The sequence below is a fragment of the Ursus arctos genome, unplaced genomic scaffold (genome assembly GCF_023065955.2).
Source record: "Ursus arctos isolate Adak ecotype North America unplaced genomic scaffold, UrsArc2.0 scaffold_18, whole genome shotgun sequence".
Taxonomy (NCBI): Eukaryota; Metazoa; Chordata; class Mammalia; order Carnivora; family Ursidae; genus Ursus; species Ursus arctos.
Window position 1 is genome coordinate 25,357,707 of NW_026622852.1, and position 21,102 is coordinate 25,378,808.

General features: G+C 48.7%; 2 protein-coding genes and 1 pseudogene across 15 annotated transcripts in view; 2 read left to right on the plus strand and 1 right to left on the minus strand.

Annotated features, from left to right (window-relative positions):
* Positions 1–470: 470 nt before the first annotated feature.
* Positions 471–13,054, minus strand: ATOSB (atos homolog B). Of its 11 annotated transcripts, none has more exons than XM_048223294.1 (10): positions 12,489–12,606; positions 4,721–4,820; positions 4,503–4,646; positions 3,273–4,242; positions 3,035–3,093; positions 2,739–2,844; positions 2,455–2,613; positions 2,171–2,239; positions 1,911–2,086; positions 471–1,770 (listed from the first exon to the last, which is right to left on the minus strand). In XM_048223294.1, the coding sequence occupies exons 4-10, from the start codon at positions 4,164–4,166 to the stop codon at positions 1,617–1,619; spliced, it is 1,617 nt and encodes a 538-aa protein (XP_048079251.1). In that variant the 5' UTR covers positions 4,167–4,242; positions 4,503–4,646; positions 4,721–4,820; positions 12,489–12,606; the 3' UTR covers positions 471–1,616. The 11 variants fall into 11 exon arrangements, with proteins under 11 accessions (XP_048079251.1, XP_048079249.1, XP_057169548.1 ...); XM_048223292.2 differs by lacking the exon at positions 12,489–12,606 and adding an exon at positions 7,442–7,660 and having other exon boundaries at positions 4,729–4,820; XM_057313565.1 differs by lacking the exons at positions 4,721–4,820; positions 12,489–12,606 and adding exons at positions 6,330–6,401; positions 7,442–7,660.
* Positions 12,840–21,102, plus strand: part of UNC13B (unc-13 homolog B) — a 233,148-nt gene continuing 224,885 nt past the window's right edge. For 2 of the 4 annotated variants that reach the window (XM_057313558.1, XM_057313560.1), the window contains exons 1-2: positions 15,586–15,668; positions 16,364–16,463. The gene's annotated coding sequence lies outside the window, so the exon portion shown is untranslated. Of the gene's footprint in view, positions 13,081–15,585; positions 15,669–16,363; positions 16,464–21,102 lie in introns of those variants that run through there. The other 2 variants (XM_057313559.1, XM_057313563.1) reach the window with 2 other exon arrangements.
* LOC113260279 (Golgi-associated plant pathogenesis-related protein 1-like) lies at positions 19,456–20,625 on the plus strand (annotated as a pseudogene).

Below are 21,102 nucleotides of genomic sequence, written 5' to 3' on the forward strand. Positions count from 1 at the left end.
GCTTTTTCTACCTCTTTCGACCTCTTCCCAGTCAAAGTCTATAAGGCCTAGTCCCATTGCAGAGTCCAGCACACAGCCCCTACATTCAGCCTTCTCTGGATCATGTCACTCTGCACACATCCCTGATGCTCTGGCACATCTTTTAAGAGACTTGCATAATCACTCTCATTTTACATTTCAGGGCACTTAAGTTCAAGAGGGGCTAAAATCAGTTAACAATAGAACCAATATAGGAATGCAGGCCTACATTCAGAGAATTCAGCTTTTGTGGCTGAACCTTCCCCACCACCCCAACCCATTTATCTGGAAAGAGCAAGACCAGATCCTAAGAATCATTAAGGGCCTTGCCTAAGATTTCATGGCCTTGGGCCTCAGGCCTCCTCTTTGGGAGAACAGGCAGAGTCTGAGCTCCAGTTAGGCCCTCCATCCCCATTTCCATACACTCCCCAACAGAAAAACTAGGGTTTAGCTCAAGTTTCCAAACAAGAATTTATTCTTTCTTCTGTTTTTTTTTTTTTTCTTGAAAAAAGTACCAGGTACAGTTTTTTCTTTTTTTCCTTTTTTTTCTTTTTGTTCAAGTTTCAAGCAATTGCTTGTTCCCCTCAGCCCAGCCCCAGGAGTTAGAGCTAAGGCTGGGTCAGAGTCTGGTGTGGGGAGTGGGACAGGTGGGAATCACATGACTGAGTGTGAGGGGTGCCCCTCACCCCAGCTGAGGTAGGTGGGTCAGAGTCTGGCCAGGTGAGAGGAGACACCTCGGTCCTTGGCCCTGACTCTGCCCCCTGAACACCTTCCTCAGTCAGGACCCCAAAGCAAGGAGACACAGGCAGGAGGAGAAGGACAAGTGGAATCTGGAGACTTAGAAGTGGGGGGGGGGGGAGTTAACCAGTGTGTGTGTATGCATGCAATCTCTCTTTCTCACACACACCACACAAATATAAGCTTGTATGTGCAAACACGTGTGCACATACATACACACACACACACGCACACACACAAAGTTGGCTTTCAGAGAAGGGTCAGAGGGTAGGGGAAGTGAAAGGTATAGGGAAGGACAGGGGAAGCTGAGTCTTTGGCTAGTGACTCAGTCCTTCTGGGATAACCTCTCTGCCCTCAGCTGAGGAAAAACAGTTCTTCCCCAACCCCCACATCAGCTTCTTCAACTCCTGAGCTTGGAGCAATATCTGAGAGTGGGAATGGAGGAGGGGCAATGCCAATTATCAGGTTTGGGAGGTTACCAAGGCAATCCAATTTGAATAAATTATAAATTAAAAATAAATAAAATAATAAGTGGCCCCTGCCCAGGACAGGGAGGCAACGCTGGCATAACTTGCCTGGGAACTTGGGACAACCTCAGGGTAGCTCCGGTGTCTTCCCACTACCTAAGCTGGCCTGGGAAGTCCAAGGGGGTAGGGAGGCACGTGGAGTACCCAGAGTAGAGCAGAGTGTGGTAAGGATCAGAAGCTTTAAACACCCAAATAATCAATTTGGGCATGAGCATGGTGAGGGCTTTAATTCAAGCCTGAAGGGTCTTTCGCCACCTTTCCACGTATTTGCTCTGTCCAGGATGGAGCAGGATGGGCTGGTACTTGGCCCACATGGGTTCAGGGCACTGACAATCAGGGCAAAGGTGAATAACGTGGATTGTGAGGGGACTCAGTCACTGCCTGCAGTTCGTAGGGGAGCCCTGTGTCCAGTTCCAGGCTCCGGCGGGAAAAAAGCAGGCGGATGTCTCCATGCAGGCTTAAGCGGCCTGAGCGGGAGCTCCGGAACCTGGGGGAGGACAGTGTGATCAAAGAAAGAATCCAGACAGTAGAGAAGCCAGGAGGGATCTTATTCGGGGAAGAGACAACCTGGGGTGGGGAAAATCCTTTCCCTGGGCCTTCCTAACCGCCCTGGGGCCCTGTCCTTACCTGAGGTGCAGCAAGTAGCAGAGGAGGCGGCAGGTGGGGCTAGCATTTCCCTCCTCGCCCACGGGCACCAGAAAGAGGCGATGGCGCAGGAAGGTCATATGGGCAGCAGGCATGTCCGAGAAGTCAAAAGTCACGAGGAACATCTTCACCACAGTCTGGTTGGGGTTAAATAAGGTCTGGGGGTAGGACAGAACAAAGTTGGTAGGGTCTAGGGGCTGTTTTCCTCTCCCTACTCCCACTCCCCCTCAGGGAAAACTTACCACTTGGATGGTGCCCACCTTGGGCACGCTGTAACCCTTCCTCCCCAGGGGGTTCAGGTCCACGACACCCTAGGAAGACCATAGAGCCATCAGCTAAGGTGGGGTCTTTGAATACTCTTCCATCTCCTTAATCTTTCACTCTGGGCCTGGCCCATGCCCCACACAAGAGTTCTCCCCACCTGGCCCTGAACCCTCTCCTTAGGGGAGAATACCTAAAGAATCCCTCCTGCCACCAACCCCTCATCCTCCTCACAAGCTAACTTAGAGCTGAGGTCAGGTTATACCAGGAAGGGGGCCGGGGCATTTTGCTCAGAAACATCAAAGAAGGTGACAGTGACAGGCAGCGTGACATGCTGGGGGCAGTAGGATCCACTAGCTCCAATCTCTGCCGTGAAGCCCTCAATGTGGCCAGATGGTGCAAAGCGTCCTCGCAGCAATGATTCCTGGGGTGGAGATGGGGAAAGCATATTATGAGACAGACGCCGGCTGCTTTCTTTACCCATCCAAGCCACATTCCACCATCTCACTTCCCCCAAGGCCCCCAATCACAGAATCCAAGGGGAACTACCTCAAAGTTGCCCAACAGGGTACGGCTGACGGCAGGGGTAGGAACAGGGGAGGCACTGGGGGGGCTCAGCAGGCCTGGCCCCTTCCGGAGGCTTCGAAGGGAGCTCCTGGTAGGGGAGGGGACACACAGTGTGTTGGCTTAAAGCATTCTGGTATGCTTACTCATGTCCTTGGGCTCACCCTTTGCCACTATCTAGGGCTCCTGCCCTGGGGTCCCCTATCCTGATGTTGGAAAAAGAATTACAGACTTTTGCCCCATCTGAAGGGACAGAGCAATGGGAGAAGCTGATCACTCACAGCTTCAGGCGACGGGCACCTTTCAGCCTCCGCCCCATGGGACTGCAGTCTGTTGGGTCCTATGGAGAGGAAAGATTACAAAAAGAGATTGGGTGAAGGTCAAGTATGTTTGTGAGCAGGAGCTCATTACAAGCTCACATAGGAATATCCACACACACCCCCGCCCCCCAGCCCAGGCCTTCACCTTTTCCCACACACATATCTACTTAAGAATAGACCATCTCCTCTCCTGGCTTACCAGCACAGGCTCCTTGGGCCCAGGCAGCAGATGGCTCCAGAAGGGTGTGGCTTTGGCATCAGAACTGTTGGCAGCAGGAGGGTGGCCCACGGTTCCCCGGCGCCTCCGAGGGGCTGGCCCCTCATCCTCAGAGCTGACATCCAGGGCTTCTCCAGCAGGAAGCAGCCTTCGCTTGGTGGGGCAGGGGCCTGGAGGTCCAGGGCCAGGGGGTGTGTGCTCGGGACTATGCCCATTGGCAGTGCCAGGGGACTCCCTAGGCCAAGGGCTGCCCCCGTTGCCCACCCCAGCCACTGGGCTCTTACCCCCTATTTGTGCAAGACTGTGCAAATCAGTGTCAAATGTGTGCAGCTGACCCAGAGGGGCTGGCCCTGGGGAATCCCCCAGGGACCCCTGTCCCCCTGGATCTGGGGAAGCCCAGTCTCTGGTGTGCAAACTATTGCAGGAAGCATTTGATGGGGGACAGGGGGGACTCTGGGCCCCTGAAGTCCAAGGCGAGGTGGAGCTACCTCCCTGTTCCACAACGCAGAGGCCATGATGGCAGAAATGCTGGCTGGTCACACCCAGTCCCAGCCCCAGTCCCTCTGGGCCTAATAGCCTCACAGTAGATGGTTCTTCAGGGGGTAGTCCCTCTCTGGACCCCAGCCCAGGGCCTCTCTTCAGCTCCCTGGGAACCTCAGTGGGCGGGGCCGGCCGTTTCAGGGCCCTATGAGGCTCGGAGGCACCAGCTGGAGGGGAAAAGATGGATACCTGGTAAACCCCAGGGGATGTCGCCCCCCCTGCTGGGCTGTAGCCCATGAGCAGGCCACCCTGGAGGGCCCCCTGCCTGACTGCAGGCTGCGAAGGGCCAGCCTCTGGTTCTGAGGATGGAGACGGCTCCGCCTGCACGTGGCGCATGAAGCCCCCCCTTGGGTCAGGGGGGCCCCCCCACACAGCCTTTATGCTGGGCCTGGGCTGGGGGGCCTGGGGACATCTGTGCAAGAGAAGAGAAGAAAAGGTGGTCAGAGGAATCAATGAGTCTTCTCCCTTCCACCTGAGTTTCAGATCCTCCCCCAGCCTGAAGAGGTAGCCTTATGGAGCTCCTGGGGGTGAAGGTGTCCAAATCCCCAGAAAGATTAATGGAATATTAATCCCATTAATAACAGAGACCAGTCCAAGAACTTCTAAGAGGGTACCATGATTACTTCGGGTTTCTTACTGGACCTGCTTCCCCTCCCTTTCCCTAGCACTTACCCCGATGAAGAGGCCTTAAGCCTAGCTGTGTGTTCCCTCTTCCTGACTGATGCCTTGCTCTCCTAGCTTGCAGTCTGGTCCATTCCCGCTGCACTGGCAAGGTGACTGCCACCATTCCGTGCAGCTCCTGGGCTCAGCCGGACCCTGAGGAAAGAAGAACAGACATAAGCCAGGATCCCTGGAGCCGGTGGTAAGGCTCCTCTCCAAATGTGGGTTACCAGAGTACCCTCCAGGATATCCTTCTTCCATATGAAAAGCTCTTCAGAAACGGATGGCACGGTCTTGGGATCCAGCGCCCAGAGGGCAGAGCTGGGCTACCTAAGGAGTCAGAGAGAGGCAGGTCTCCGTTCAATGTAATAATGATGTGAGAAGTAAGTTGTGGCAGGATGACCAGTTATCAGGGCCATGAGCAAAGGGGCTTTTTGCCCTGAATGTGAGGGGGGATGCAACACCCCAGGATCCAAGCGATCATGCCTCCCGAGAGTTGGTCAGGATAAGAATTCAGCCCTCCTAGTCAGGGCCACCGAGTTGTATAACTCCTTCCCATAAGTCTATCTCCAAAGGGATAGTGCTACCCCAAATCCCTAAGGGCAGAGGTCTTGCAGAAACTCACACCCCACTAGCATTCCTCAGAGTATACAAACCTCAGGTCAGCTCAAAGGTAGCCCTTTGGACTTAAACTCCCAATTGCCCCCAGCAGTCTATCCCTTTAACAGGCCGCAACAAATCTAATCAAAAACAAGTGGGGGGGATGGAAGAGGCACTGCCAGAAGGCACTTTCCAGGACCTACCCTCCCCCTAGGCCCTGCACACTAGAGATAAGGCAGGGGCAGTCAGACAGCTGGAAGCAACTAGGACTACCTCTCCACTTCGCCACAACATGTTCCACAAACAAAAACCCAAACCACTGTTTTTCTGCCAGGGCACAAGATGGTCTTTACTGACTAGTTCACCCCCAGGAACCCACACTGGGTGAGGGCAATGTCAAATTAAAGGCCATCTTCCTTTTTGTGGAAGGAAATACTGCCTCCAGAATCAAGCTTCTCTTTTGAGCAGTAGCCTGTGCTGCCTGCCATCCACAATGTCTTTTCCCCTTCAAGGAATGTCGCCTGTATGTCTACCTAAGCCCTGTCCTTACTCCTTGGCTAGCCCAAATGCCATTCCCTCCAGAAAGCCTATTCTGGCCACCCTAAACCATAAATCTCTCCCTCTCTCCTCTGAGACTCCACCTAAGGCAGTCTCACTATCTACTGTACCCCAGTGACAGTTTTGCTTGCTCTTGTAGGTAAGACATCTCCTAGACAGGAGTGCCTGGGTGGCCCAGTCAGTTAAGCGGCTGACTTGGTTTCCGCTCAGGTCGTGATCTCAGTGTCATGAGATGGAGCCCGTCTGTGGGCTCCACACTCAATGTGTAGTCCGCTTGAGATTCTCTCTCCCTCTCCCTCTGCCCCTCCCACCTGTGCTCTCTCGATCTCTAAAATAAATAAATAAATCTTAAAAATAAAAAATAAAAGAAATCTCCTAGACAGACCACGGGGTTCTTGAGAATAGGTCTGTGCTCTGTCCCTCCACCAAACTCCAAGTATAGGGATTAAGCACATAGCAGCATACTTTAAAAAGCAGAACGGAAGCCCCAGAGATCTCAGCATTGTTCCTGGCAATGCAGAGAAGAACTCCCAGAATGAGAGAAGCAGAGAGATTACTTGTATAGACAGGGTCAGCAACAAAAGAGGTGGAAGTGGGGGGCAGGGAGAAAGGGAGAGAGTTGCACCCCAGAGACTGAAAAGCTTTCCTACACCAAGTTCCCATCATTGCACCCAACCCTACCATATTTCACCACGTTCTCAGTAGAAGTGAGACCACTAAGAAAATTCTGGTTCCCTGTGGTGGCTCGGGTACCTGGAAAGGGCAGAACTCCAATGACAGCACTGTAAGAGGTACAACCTGTATTCATCTCTACCCCTCCTTTCCTCTACCCAAGCCATACAGATTCAGAAAGGGCCTTTCCCTTAGCACTTCACCCCCTGGTCATCCAAGTTGGCCTCTTCAGTCCTTGCCTTGGGGAAGCCAGATGATGACATGATTCCCTACTTGACCCCAGCATGCCTGGCATCTGCTCATTCTCCCAAAGCCCTCTCAGTTCCTGCTTTCTCAATGAGAAGCTCTAAGACTCACTTCCCTGCTACCCAGCCTGTCTGGCTCTAGACCATGGCTTCAAGCTGACTCATGGGGCAGGACTGTGGAGGAGGGGGGCAGGGTAGGGCAAACCTCACTCTGTGCAGGGGGTGGGCAGAAGCTGGCATCAAACAGCTGTGCCAGGCTCTGGCTGGCAAGGACTACAGTTCCCAACATGCCCAGCGAGCAAGGCCAGCAAAAACAACAAGTCCCAGAATACCATGGTTCTGTACCTCAGACACCTGCTAGGCCTGGGAGGTGGGGTAGGTGGGTGTTGGTATAGGTACAAGCTACCAGGCTCACTCTCCCCTTCCCTTCAGTATTAAAGATATCCATTTCTACACTGATCAAGGAGGGTGACAGGAAGGAGAATTCCTCTCCATGTGCTTTCTACCCTCATCCTGTTCAGAGAGAACTGCCAGCTGCTCTGCATTTTGTCCCTATACATGTCCACACAAGCTAGGGCAGCTACTCCCATGGACCACCACTGTGAGTACGAAGGTCAACCTCTGGTCTCTCACCAACCCCTTGACCACTGGCCTAAAACCTCTACCCTCAGTGGAGAAGGAGCAGATGTCAGCACCTCCTCCAAACTGAGCCCGGCAGACTCACCCCTTCTCCTGGACTCTGTTCTGGACGATTCCCCCACCCCCTGCTTAGTCTCCCAGGTCCATTCTCACCCCTTTCCTCCCCAGAGCCTGGGACAGGCCCCATTCCCTACTGGAGCTTCGGAGATTTGCTCTTTCCCCCTAGCACACACTCACCCCGCTCTTAAATTGGCTCCGCCGCGGCGGCCGCTGCTCCGGGCCCTTCCGTCCCGTCCCGGTCCCTCCCCTCGAATCCTGGGTCCTCCCCGCCACGGGCCCCCAACCCAGACAAAGGGTGGCTCAGGCAGAGCCCTGCTTTGCTAGGCTGTTCTCTGTTCAGCTTCGTGCAACACTAGCGGGCTCTGGAGCCCGCAGCCCCCCAACCACTGCCGCACCCCTCCCCGCGACTGTCCCTCCCCTTGGCCGCCCCGGCTCCGCGCTGCCGACTCCGCTGCCCCTCTGACTCACAGGCCATTTCCTACCAGCTGATGGGGCCGCCCGCCCCGCCCAATGCCCCAACACCCCCGCCGCTGCGAACGCGGCCGCCACGCCCCCCTAAGACCACGCCCTCCATGGGCAGCTATCATGCTGATTGGCCCAGAGGAGTCCAGCCTCTCCACGACCTCAAGAGTGAGGCACGCCCCCTCCAAGAGACGCACGCCCATTGGTCCAAAAGGGGGCAGGCCTACCCGGGACCACCCCGCCCATCCCTTAACCCTTCATCTGCCGGAATCCAAAGGAGCTCCCTGCCCTGCCATTTAACCCTTTCAAAGGCTTAGGCCTCCTACTTCTCACCTCCGCCCTTCCTCTTCCGACGGTGTTTAATAGGACGCCCTAGGGCTTTCATAGACACGGTTCGACAATCTCCAAAGTCAGCCTGCTCTTCCCACACCAAACCCCAAATATCCCCACTCCCATTCATCTCTCCCTTCCTTGCAAACCAGAGCTTCAGAGACCAGAGGACTGTTGAAATCTAGAAAGCTTCCTTCATGTCAGAGCAGATGAAATAGTCCAGTAGTGGGACCTTATCTCCTTCCATCGAGAAATGGTATTCTTTCTTTCCTTACTCTACATTGACGCTCTTTTGCTTTCATTAGAGGGCCCCCAAGGACTCCTGAGATAGGGATATATTTTAATTCAGGGACCTACACACCCCTTTTGGTTTCTCTGAACTAACTACCATTCTGAGATCAGGCTGTTTCATCCCTTCTACCGGTACTCTCTCTTCATAGGAGACAGAGCACCCAGAGGAAGTGGGATAGGAAGGCTTCTGCCTTTAGTGGGGGAGATGTGCCCAACTCTTGCGATGAAGCTCACTCCCATGACTCACAGCTCCCTCGAAACTCTCCACCCTCCCCCTGAGTCACTGGGCTCCAGGCTCAGGCCAGAATGTGCCAAATTAAGTGGCAGCAGAATCAGCATTCTTAATTCCTGTCCTCCTATTCTTTAAATGACCAGGATGGAAACCTCTGCAAGGATGGGGCATTAAAAGATACTTTTTAGAGGGGCTGCTTTAGGGGCAAGCTAAGAAAATACGTAGCCCTGACTACCTTTCCCTCTGCACTTGTTGACAAGTCAGTTTCCAAACTTAGGAAGCTTTTTCCGTCAGTCTTCCAGAGAAGCAAGCAAATACCAGAGTCAAAAGAGGAAAGACTCGGGCCATATGCGCCCCAATGTTCATAGCAGCAATGTCCACAATAGCTAAATCGTGGAAGGAGCCGAGATGCCCTTCAACAGATGACTGGATTAAGAAGTTGTGGTCCATATATACGATGGAATATTACTCAGCTATCAGAAAGAACGAGTTCTCAACATTTGCTACAACATGGACGGCACTGGAGGAGATAATGCTAAGTGAAATAAGTCAAGCAGAGAAAGACAACTATCATATGATTTCTCTCATCTATGGAACATAAGAACTAGGATGATCAGTAGGGGAAGAAAGGGATAAAGAAAGGGGGGGTAATCAGAAGGGGGAATGAAACATGAGAGACTATGGACTATGAGAAACAAACTGAGGACTTCAGAGGGGAGGGGGATGGGGGAATGAGATAGACCGGTGATGGGTAGTAAAGAGGGCACGTATTGCATGGTGCACTGGGTGTTATACAGAACTAATGAATCATTGAGCCTTACATTGGAAACCGGGGATGTACTGTATGGTGACTAACATAATATAATAAAAAATCATAAAAAAAAAAATAAAATAAAAAAATAAATAAAAAGAGGAAAGGCATGCACGGAAAAAAAAAAAAAAAAAAAAAGAGGAAAGACTCAGGACACTAGCCTGGATCAGTCAGCAGAACATGGGACTCTTGATCTTGGGGTTGTGAGTTCAAACCCCACGCTGGGTGTAGGGATTACTTAAAAATAAAATCTTAAATCAACAACAACAAAAAACAAAGAGGGAAGACTCGAACTAACTGGAGAACTGGCTGTGCCTCCAGAAGAGGGGGAGTCCATTCTTCCATAGTTCAGAGCCCACAGAAGGCCCAAGGTCCTTGTTTCTACCTTGCCTGTGCTGCAGGCCCCAAAGGCCCTGAGGTTGTCAGTAGACAGTAAAAAAAGGCTCCCCTCCCCCTACTTCCTCCTTGTGCCCTAGACTTAGAAAGAAAAAGTAAGTAACCTTTCCCCTAAGCTCCCTTCTCCTCACCTCAGACCAGGAGAAAAACCCTGAAAAAAAATCCAGTTGCCATGGACTGACTTGTTCATTGGTTCCCTAATGGCAAGGAACAGGACTCTGGCAATTTTCAAAATCCTGAACAAAATGGCAGAGTACCAAATTAAGAACCTACTTGCCTTAGTAAAAGTTTACTAGGAAGACAAATAGACACAGAACACTATAGGAAATTAACAGTCCCTTGGTGATGCCACAGAACAAGCAGTAAGTTCTGTTTTACTGCCACTAACATAGGCCCAGGCCTTAGTTACTTGCAAAGGTCAGGGGGGCAATAGTTCAGTGGGAAGGATCAAAGATGTTCTAGGCCTCCAGGTGCCCTAGGAAAGCAGCATGGTGCAATCAAGATGCCTTACCTAGCTGCCCCAAACTCTTACCCTCCTTTTTTTTTTTTTTTTTTTTACAGCAGTTATCACCACCTGGCCTCCTCTGCCACACACACACACACACAATTTCTTTCTCCCCGTGTTAGAATGGAAGCTCTGTGAGAGCAGCAATGTTGCTTTGTTCACGCTAGTATTCCCAGAATCAATATCAGTGCCTGGCACATAATAAGCACTCAATAAACATTGGCTGAAAGAAATGATGAGCCCTGGACTGAGTGAACAGCAATCAGAAGACCTGGGTCCTAATTCCTGCTCTTTCACTATGAGACCTAGAGAAAGTCACAGTCTCTGGCTGTAAAGTTTCAACTCTTTAAGGTGAGGGGTTTGTATAGATGTCGGCCACTGAGGGCCTCTGCAACTCTGGCCTTATATTGCTATGATTCTAATAGCTATTGTTCACGCAAATCCATTTTCAGAGAATGGTCCCAAATGTCTGAACGCCCTCCTCCATATAGTGAAGCAGAGAGGCTATATACTCCAGCCTCAGCACAGCAAACTGATGCCCTTTCTCTTCACGCCCCACCCACTCACACAAATGCCTCAGTCCTGAGGAAGCTGGAGTGTTTGCCCTAGGCCTGCCTCTCTGAGAGACAGTCTGGGAAGCTGTGTTGCCATAGCAATCAGCTCCTCCTCAAAAGCCTTCAGCCTGCCCTCCCTTACCCCACCCTACCCCACGGCTTTGTCTAGTCTCAGCACCCCCTCCCTCCCCAGCCAGTCACAGCTAGAAGGAGGTTGGCTAGGGGCCCCTTTCAGTAACACTGTCACACTCATCCAGCCCCTGTGTGGAAGGCAGGCCTTTTTTCACCCTCTCCCAGCTAGCCCAGGGGCAAATAGGACTTTGGTACTATATCAAGGCCCCTCAGGGAACTTGAGGAGCTCCTTGGAGGACTAGGCCCTAGTCCCTTTCTGACCATCCGCTTCCAAGCCAGGAGTGTGGGAGCCATTCTCTCTTCCTCTTCCAGCTGAGGCTGGATCATACCCTTTCTGGAGTTCAGCCTGCCATAGTAGCCTATCTCTCAAAATATACATCAAAGACTCAGTAATTTTCACCCTTCCTACAGAAGCCCATTTTTTAGGATCCTAGGGTTCCCCACTGGGGAGAAGGAAAAGGGTGGGAAAAATAAGTCTGTGGCAAGTGGTAAAAAAACTACCAGTCACTTGTGGGGGCTGTTGGGAGAGATCTTGGTAGGAGTAGGGTGAGGTCTGGGCCTTGCTGTTGGTAACTAGGGTCTGTGGCCATTGAGCACAAAGTTCCGGGCAGGGTACAGCTCCTAAACCGGCAAGTCCCAGGCCAGGCCCCAGGGCGAGGAAGGAAGTGGGAAATGAGCACACCCAGAGCATAGGGCAGGGCAAAGTGGGGGAGGGGGAAGACAGGGACCAAGGCAAGCTTCTGGGAGGAACAGGAACTAGAATGGGGGTTAACAGGAACACCAGCTGGGGTAAGAAACTCCAGTCTCAGCCAGACAGATCCAAAGCCAGACTAAGGAGACAGCCACAGAAGACCTAGTAGCACGTGGGGCCTGATCTTCCCTAAGAATGGTCAGACCTGAAGGTGTTATTAGGAGCCAAGGAGCCAGGAGCACTACGGACTGGCTTCTTTAACCCACCAATTCCATCATGCCATTCCTAGAACACAGTACACAAGCCTCTTTCTGAGTTTCTATAAAGCCCCAAGTCTTTCTCAAAGGACTAGGGGTTCTTCCCCCCTCAGTTGGGGCCTACAACCCTTTCCCCTCACACAGTGCCCACAACCCCATCCCTTCTTTCTGTACACAGTCCCTCTGTCCCTCCATCTCTCCCACACTCTGGACCACCAGCTCTTCTCCATCATACAGCACCTGCTTCCCCCAAAGCAACTTCAGATCCCCTCCCCCTCAAGTATAGCCAGCCTCCAACCCTCCACATCAGACAGAGACCTAGCCCCCTCACACAGTACCTCTAGCCTGCGCAAAGCACTCCCGTCTCTCCCCCACAAGGGCCCCTGGAGAATGCACCTGCTTACCCACACGTTGAGCCCCCAAGTCCTCCCCCAACTCTGTCTTCCTCCCCCCCACAGCAGTCCTCAGATTCTCTCCTACTCTAACGTGCCCCCCACCTCCTCATGTTTGCCCAAGCGCACCCCCATCCTAGTCCCTTCTTTCACGCGCACCCCACCCCACACCTGTAGTTCCGTGAGTCCCGTTGCACCTGAGGAGGTAGTGGGTTGGGGCAGTTACAGAAAGGCCCTAGCAGCAGCCTCGGCCTGCAAACCTCATCCCTTCTGTCCGAGCCCCGCCCCCGCAACGCCGAGGCCCACCCCCTCCCTTGTCCCACCTCCCACCTTCTCGGGGTTCGTCCCCTTTCCTAGTTTCTTTAATTCCTTTGGCTCCTCCCCTGTAACACAGGCCCCGCCCCTATGACTCCGCCCCTTCTCGTCTTCTCTGCGTTTCCCAGGGAACATCCGCTTGTCCCTAACCTCTTCCCTGATCCCCGCCCTTTTCTGGTCTCTCCGCCTTTCGCTGGGACCCGCCCCTCGGATTCCAGCCTGGCAGAACCCAGACCAGCCCCTCTTCCACCGCGAGCCCGGGTCGGTCTCAGAGACTCTCCTACCCCCACCCCTTCTCCCGCTCGCCTCACCCGGGCGCTAGCGCTTCAGCCCGGATCCGCTGGCTCTGATTGGCGGCGGCGGCCCCAATGGATGGCGGAGGAGACAAAGTGATGGCCGCAGGTTGCCTCAGGTCCCACCCGGCCACGTGCGGCTTCTGTGATGACAGGTCTAGAGGGGCGGGGCTTTGGCCCGCAGGGTGCGGGCCTAGGCTGACCGGATTGGGCTGGGGGTGGGGGAGACGAAGCTGGCATCAAAGCGCTAGCCTGAGGGCACGGAGCCTGACTGGGGCTCTCCGGGGCTTTCGAGTTAGTGTGAGCTGCCTGCGGAACTTGAGTCTTTTTCTGGAGATGTGTGGGTTAGCGCGCGCATTTGCCTTAATGGGGAGGTCTGTGGGGTTTGCAAGGTAGTGCAAGGAGTCTCAGGGGTATGTGAAGATGGGAGAATCTGGATGGTGGGGTTTCAAGTCTGTGAGGTTGAGCAAGTGCCTGCAGCCTACGCTGTGCGGGAGAATCTCAGTTCTGGGAGATGGGCAGTAACAATCAGATCTGTACCTGTGGAAGGTGGTTCAGCAAAGAGTTCTGTGAATTTTAGGAGCCTAAGTGTTAATACGAAGTTAGAAGAGTCTGCAGTAGCCGGAGAGAAGTAGGGCCTTTGCTTTGTACAAGTGTCAAGTGACTATGTGACAGTTACATATGTTCTTAGTTTAATTAGCGCTTGAGTCTTCTCTCCAATTTACGCTCGCCCTGCTATCCCGAGATATAGCAGGGGGAAGTCCTGCTGGTAGCTGGTAAGCTACCTGTAGATGGCAAGCTACCTGTAGATGGCAGCACAGGACCCTTGCAGAACTGAAGGGGCTCTGCCTCTCCGTAGAGCTGGTGGTATCGATTGTGGGTCAAACCTGACGAAGTTCTCTGAAAGTCGCAGATTCTTTAAGTTTCTGGGACTTTCTGTGAGTAGTTAACTTAAGTTGGTTTACTGAACACCAATTGCATGCAAAGAAAAAAAAAGTTTTTTCTCTATCCTCAAGGAACTTGTTTAGGTCGTCGTACAAATACCTAGATAATCCTACAGACAGTGAAGTTGGAAGGGTTTTGGGTAGTGGAAAAAGCATAGGGTTTGTAGTCATTTGTGTTGGCCTCTGAATTTTGGGTATTGGGTATTTCCTAGCTGTATGAATTTGGCTAAATTACTTGACTTTAAAAAATGAACTTAATTTTAGAACAATTTTAGATTTTAGAAAATTTATGAAGGTAACTCAGATTTTCCATATACCCCACCCAATTTCCCTTCTTGTTAACATTTAAATTAGTACGGTTCATCTGTTACAATTAATGAACCAATATTGATACATTATCATTAACTAAAGCCCATACCTTATTTAGATTTCCTTGGTTTTTCCTTATGCTCTTTTTCTGTTCCAGGATCCCATCCAGGGTAGCAATTGCATTTAGTTACCATGTCTCCTTAAACTTATCTTGGCTGTGACATTTTCTCAGACTTCCTTGTTTTTGAAGACCTTGATGGTTTTACCATCAGATATTTTATAGAATGTCTTTCAGTGGTATTTGTCTGATGTGTTTCTCATGATTAGGCTGAGGTTATGGGTTCGGGGAAGAAAGACTCCTGAGTTAAAGTGTCAGGTTCACCTGACAGCTGTCCCATCCAAAGCCCCTGATCAGTAGGAAGTACTTATGATTGGTCCTCACCCTTTTTCCCTAAGAGCAGTTAGGGTTACCTCTTCAGAGGGAGTAATGATGAAGGATAGTTGGAAGGCAGGCAAGCAGGAACAAGGCACACCTCCCCCGCCCCAAGAGGAAAACCATCCTTAAAAGGATTTTACACGACCCTGGAAGGAGCCCTCCACCCTTTGCCATGTGATAGATAGATGACAAAAACCTGATTGGATGACAGGTGCAGGGAGGGTTAATCAGATTAAAACAGCCCGCCAACAAGACCATAAAAACCTCTAGACTTAGAAATTCTGGTGGCAACCCTCTCAGGTCCCCTCCTTCCTCGGGAGTTTTGTACTATAACTTTGCTATCACTCAATAAATCTTGCTTTGCTGCCCACCAAAAAAAAAAAAAAAAGTGCCAGTTTCATCACATCATATCATATCAATCTACGTGTGTGTGTATGTGGTATGTTTATATACACAATACTGGCATTATACTGTTTATTCATATTACAGATTTTTATTTTAAATCAATGGCTCTTAAACATTCTCTGAATATACTACAAGATTTTAAAAAATTTCTTTATGAGGGGCCCTTGGATGGTTCAGTTGGTAGAGCATGTGACTCTTGATCTCAGGGTCAGGAATTCGAGCCCAATGTTGGGTGTAGAGGTTATATTAAAAAAATAATAATAAAATTAAAGAAAATAAATAAAAAAGATTTCTTTATGAAATATTTTATTTGTTTTTTAAAGATTTTATTTATTTATTCGACAGAGAGAGAGACAGCCAGCGAGAGAGGGAACACAAGCAGGGGGAGTGGGAGAGGAAGAAGCAGACTCATAGCGGAGGAGCCTGATGTGGGGCTCGATCCCATAACGCCAGGATCACGCCCTGAGCTGAAGGCAGACGCTTAACCGCTGTGCCACCCAGGCGCCCCCTTTATGAAATATTTTAGACACAGAGAAAGTTATAAAGAATACTATAACAAACATCCACATTCTTCTCACAGAGCGTTATCAAATCTTGGTATTTTACCACATTTGCTTCGAATTCTCTCTTAAGGAAATTAATATTTCAGGTAAGTTGAGCTTTTATATACTCCTTCCTAATCTCATTCCATTCTCTAGCTTGCTCCTCATCTTCTCTCCCCAGAAGTAACCACTATTCCAAACTGGTATTTATTTTTCCTCTACATTTAAAAAAAATAAATTTATTGACTGATGTACATGTATTTCTATTGGCTATATACTTAGAAGTAGAACTGCTGAGTAATAGGGCGTGTATATGTTCAGCTTCAGTAGATATTGCCAATATTTTTTTTCCAAAGAGATTGTAGCAGTTCACATTCCCACAATACATGAGAAATCTAGTTTCTCCACTTTCTGGCCAACTCTTGATGTTGTCAGTCTTTTTAATTTTAGCTATTCTAGTGTATTTACAGTGGTATCTCACTGTGGCCTTAGTTTGCATTTCTCTGATATCCAGTAAATTTGGGCACCTTTTTGTATGTCTCTTGGTTATCTTTCGTGACTTGCCTGGTCAAGTCCTTAGCCTATTTTTCTATTTGGTTGTCTTTTTTCTATTTGTAGGAGCTCTTTGTATATTCTGGATATGATTCTTTTGTTAGAGAAATCTATTGCAAATATCTTTTCCCAGTCTGCAGCTTGCATTTTTATTTTCTAAGTGGTGTTTTTCAATGAACAGAAGTTCTTAACTTTAATAGAGTCCAATTTATTTCATTGTTTGTGAATAATGCATTTTTTGCCTATTTAGGAAGTTTTTGCCCAGCAGTGCTTCCAGCCCACGGAGCCTGTACCTGTGCTTTAATAAAAAACCACCTTAAAAAGAAAAAGAAGTCTTTGCCTATCCCAAGGTAATGAATATATTCTCTTATGTCATTGTCTAGAAGCTTTATTATTTTACCTTTTATAAGTCATCTGCAATAGATTTTGTGTATGGTGTGAGGTAGGAGACAAGATTCATTTTCCCCCCATATGGTTATAGAATTAATCCAGTACTTTTTGTTGAAAACATTGTCAAAGTACAATTTCCAAAAAGTTAAAAGCAAGATTCTTATAGGAATACAGAATGAAAACCTGACAGAGATTCATTTAACTCATTATTGAGGGGATAAGGAGGATGGTAAAGCATGTTCAATGAGTGTTCAAGGAAATTAGGTATTGTATTAAAGTTGTGGTGGGGTGATATGTTTATATATATGCATACATGTGCACATACATGTGTATGTATATATACATGTGTTTTTATATATATGCATATCTATGCATACACACACGTACACATAGATAGGGATAGAGACAGAGAAATTTTATTATAAGGAATTGGCTCACGGGATTATGGAGGCTAACAAGTCCCAAGATCTTTAGCTGGCAATCTGGAGACCCAGAGAGGTGATGGTATAGTTCCAGTCCCAGTCCAAAGGCCTGATAAAAAAGCTGACAGCGTGGTTCCAGCCTGAAAGCCAGCAGGCTCAAGACCCAGGAAGAGCTGATGTTTCAGCCTGAGTCTAAAGGCAGGATAAAGGACCAATGTCCCAGTTCAGAGAACTGGCCAGTCAGAGAGAAATTTTCTCTCTCTCTCTCTCTTTTAAAGATTTTATTTTTAAATAATCTCTACACTCAACATGGAGCTCAAACTCACAACCCTGAGATCAAGACTCTCTACAGACTAAGCCAGCCAGGCACTTGGAGAAATTTTCTCCTACTCAGCCTTTTTGATCTAGTGAGGGCTTCAGCTGATTGGATGAGGCCCACCCACAGTAGGAAGAGCAATCTGCTTTACTCAGTCTATTCAAATATTAATCTCATCCAGAAACATCCACCCAGAATAATGTTTGACCAAATATTTGGGCACCTTGTGGCCCAGTCAAGTGGACACATAAAATTAACCATCACAGGGGCGCCTGGGTGGCGCAGTCATTAAGCGTCTGCCTTTGGCTCAGGGCGTGATCCCAGTGTTCTGGGATCGAGCCCCACATCAGGCTTCTCTGGTAGGAGCCTGCTTCTTCCTCTTCCAGTCCCCTGCTTGTGTTCCCTCTCTCGCTGGCTGTCTCTCTCTGTCAAATTAATAAATAAAATCTTAAAAAAAAAATTAACCATCACAGGTATTTATAGGCATTTGAAAAAAGAATGTTAGATAAAAGTTAGTTAAAACTGGTTAATGTCTACAGGATAATAACACCATAACATTTTCTTTTCTTTTTTCCTCCCTTCCTCCCTTCCTCCCTTCCTTCCTCCCTCCCTCCCTCCCTCCCTCCCTTCCTTCCTTCCTTCCTTCCTTCCTTCCTTTTTTTTGGTTTATTTATTTATTTTACAGAGAGAGAGAGTGCATGCAAGCATAAGTGGGAGGAGGGGCAGGGAGAGGGAGAGAGAGGGAAAGAAGCGGACTCCCTACTGAGCATGGAGCCCAATGTGGGGCTCAATTTCGTGACCCTGAGATCCAGACCTGAGCCAAAATCAAGACTTGGATGCTTAACTGGCTGAGCCACCCAGGCGCCCCTCCTATTTTTTTTTTTTTTTAAAGATTTTATTTATTTATTCGACAGAGAGAGAGACAGCCAGCGAGAGAGGGAACACAAGCAGGGGGAGTGGGAGAGGAAGAAGCAGGCTCCCAGCGGAGGAGCCTGATGTGAGGCTCGATCCCAGAATGCCAGGATCACGCCCTGAGCCGAACGCAGAAGCTTAATGGCTTAATGACTGAGCCACCCAGGCGCCCTCTTTTTTTCTTTATTTCAGTAATCTCTCCACCCGACTTAGGGCTCAACCTCACAACCGACCTCGAGATCAAGAGCTGCATGCTCTTCTGACTGAGCCATCCAGGTTCCCCTATAACCTTTTCTACTAATCAGAAATCCTTTACATCATTACCAGTCAAAAATATGTAAGTTAACACATGACTTCACAGAGTTTTAGCCTTTAATCAATAATAAATAGAGAACGAGTTAAGCACAAGTATATTGCCTTCAGAGTTCATCTTTGGCTAGCCCTACTTCCTTTTCTTTGCAGCATTTCCAAGTTGTGGATGATTTTTGTCAACAAAATAATTTTTACTTCCACTGCTCTACATTGTCTCTTTTTTCATAAAACAAGTGTTCATCACAAGTGTTCTTCATTGCTATAATTTTGTAATAAATTTTGATATCTGGTAGTCCATGTCTTCCAACTTTAAGATTGTAAGGTTATATTAACTATTCTTGGCCATTCCATTTTCATATAATTTTTTTTAAAGTAAACTCTACACCCAGTGTGGGGCCAAACTCATGACCCTGAGATCAAGGGCTATATGCTTTACAGACTGAGCCAGCCAGGCACCCCCCTGTATAAATTTTAAGATCAGCTTATCACTTTGTATACACTCATACACACACAAACCTACCTACTAGGATTTTCATTAGGATTGTGTTAAATCTATAGACAAAACATTTAGATTGTTTCTAGTTTTTTGCTGCTACAAATAAATTAACTTTCCTTTATTTAATAAAGAGGTTATAGAACTTTATGGGAATCCTTTCACTTTAGGCCCAAAGGAAAAATAATAATTTAGTGACTCTTTTTTTTTTTTTAAAGATTTTATTTATTTATTCGACAGAGATAGAGAAAGCCAGCGAGAGAGGGAACACAAGCAGGGGGAGTGGGAGAGGAAGAAGCAGGCTCACAGCAGAGGAGCCCGATGTGGGACTCGATGCCACAACGCCAGGATCACGCCCTGAGCCGAAGGCAGACGCTTAACCGCTGTGCCACCCAGGTGCCCCATAATTTAGTGACTCTAAGCACACTGATCTTTTAAAACAAATATTGAGGGAGATTTTATTTTGCCAAGAGGAATTTGTGGGTCAACAAGTTGAATATATATTTTAACATATTTTAGTGATTTTAACTTTTTACATGTTGAGTTTGAGGTACTAGAATAGTCTTCAGGTAGAAATCTAGCAGGTTATTGGATGTATGGGTCTGTAGCTGATGAGAAGAGTCTGAACTAAAGATACAGATTTGGAATCTATTGACATATATAGATAGCAGATATCTGTGAGCAAGGTTAGAGTTTGTGAAGGAAAAAAATGGGCTCTACACGGAGACTTGGGGCTCTACTTCATGTCTATATTAACTAATTTGAGGAGGAAAATGAGCCTCAGTAACAGTAGATTAAGGAGCAAGGGCGCCCTAGATCTTGTGTGTATATGTGTTGGGAGTGTGGGCAGGCCTTGCTCTGTGCCATAGAGCTTTTCATGGTTCCTTGACCGCTGGGCAGGGCTATGTTAGTTCTGAGTTCCTTTTCTCTACCACATCTCCCACTAATCCCCCAACTCCCAAACCTTATTTTTTTTCCTGGCCCTTTGTGTGTTTTGGATCTTGGAAACAGTAACTCTCCTCTTTTTGCCAGTAGGGTTGACTTCCTCTAGTCACCTGGATTCAACCATCTGTCCAGGTTCATAGAGATAGGAATTGATCTCCAGCAGCCCAGGACCAGGCAAGAGAGGCACAGCATAGCAGCAGTGAGAGCTGGGGAGAGCACCCAGTGGGCCATGGGCAAGTCAGCTTCCAAACAGTTTAATAATGAGGTCCTGAACAACAAGTGCTAGCAGCAGCATGGCATCCCCCCACACTGAGGAGGCTCAGCATTATGCAGAAGTCCTGGCCAGCCCAAGGATGCTCAAGCCCAGCCCAGAGTCCAGTCATGGCCAGTTCGGAGAGAACCTGGCATGGGCCTCCTATGATCAGACAGGAAAGGAGATGGCCAATAGATGGTACAGTGAGATCAAGAAGTACAACTTCCAGCAGCCTGACTTCACCTCCAGGACTGGACACTTCATAGCCATGGTATGGAAGATGGGAATGGGGAAGGCACCTGCAAGTGAGGGGTCTTCCTTCATGGTGGCCCGATACTTGCCAGCAGGGAATGTCGTCAACTAGGCTACTTTGAAGAAAATGTCTTGCCTCCAAAGAAGACATTCATTAAATGTAATGGGAAGATGGCTGACTTAAGGTGGATACGAAGTGCCTAGAACAATAAAAACTCAGCTGTGTGTGTCCCTGTGGGTGTATGTGCTTGTATTTGTGATGCATGTGAGTGTGTCTTGCACACACACTTGGATATACAGTTCTGCATGAACTTTTCTTTTCTTTTTTTTTTTTAGAAAGAGAGAGAGTGCAGGTATGGGGGTGGGGGATAGAGGGGCAGAGGCAGAGGGAGAATCTTCAGCAGGCTCCACACCTAGCACCAAAGCCTGACGCAGGGCTCCATCTTATGACCCTGAGATCATGACCTGAGCCAAAATCAAGAGTCAGATGCTTAACAGACTGAACTACCCAGGCACCCCTGCATAAACTTATTCTTATCAAAGGAAGGAGCAGATAAAGCCTTTACTGGTTACCTAGACCACAATTATTTGGACTTTGGGGGAAAATCAATTTTAAAATTTTTTGTTATTTTTTAAGCAAATTTCTTTTGTACATTTCTTAAAATATCCATCTTTGGATTTTTTGTATTCTAAT

What these genes read in the sequence shown, in the direction of transcription:
- ATOSB (XM_057313566.1), bottom strand. Translation starts at nt 4,166, where the DNA reads ATGCGCCACGTGCAGGCGGAGCCGTCTCCATCCTCAGAACCAGAGGCT. An exon ending in ATGCCCCGGCCCCCTTCCTG is followed by an intron (nt 2,240 to 2,454) that starts GTATAACCTGAC and finishes TGGTCTTCCTAG; the next exon opens with GGTGTCGTGGACCTGAACCC. An exon ending in AGGTGGGCACCATCCAAGTG is followed by an intron (nt 2,087 to 2,170) that starts GTAAGTTTTCCC and finishes TCCTACCCCCAG; the next exon opens with ACCTTATTTAACCCCAACCA.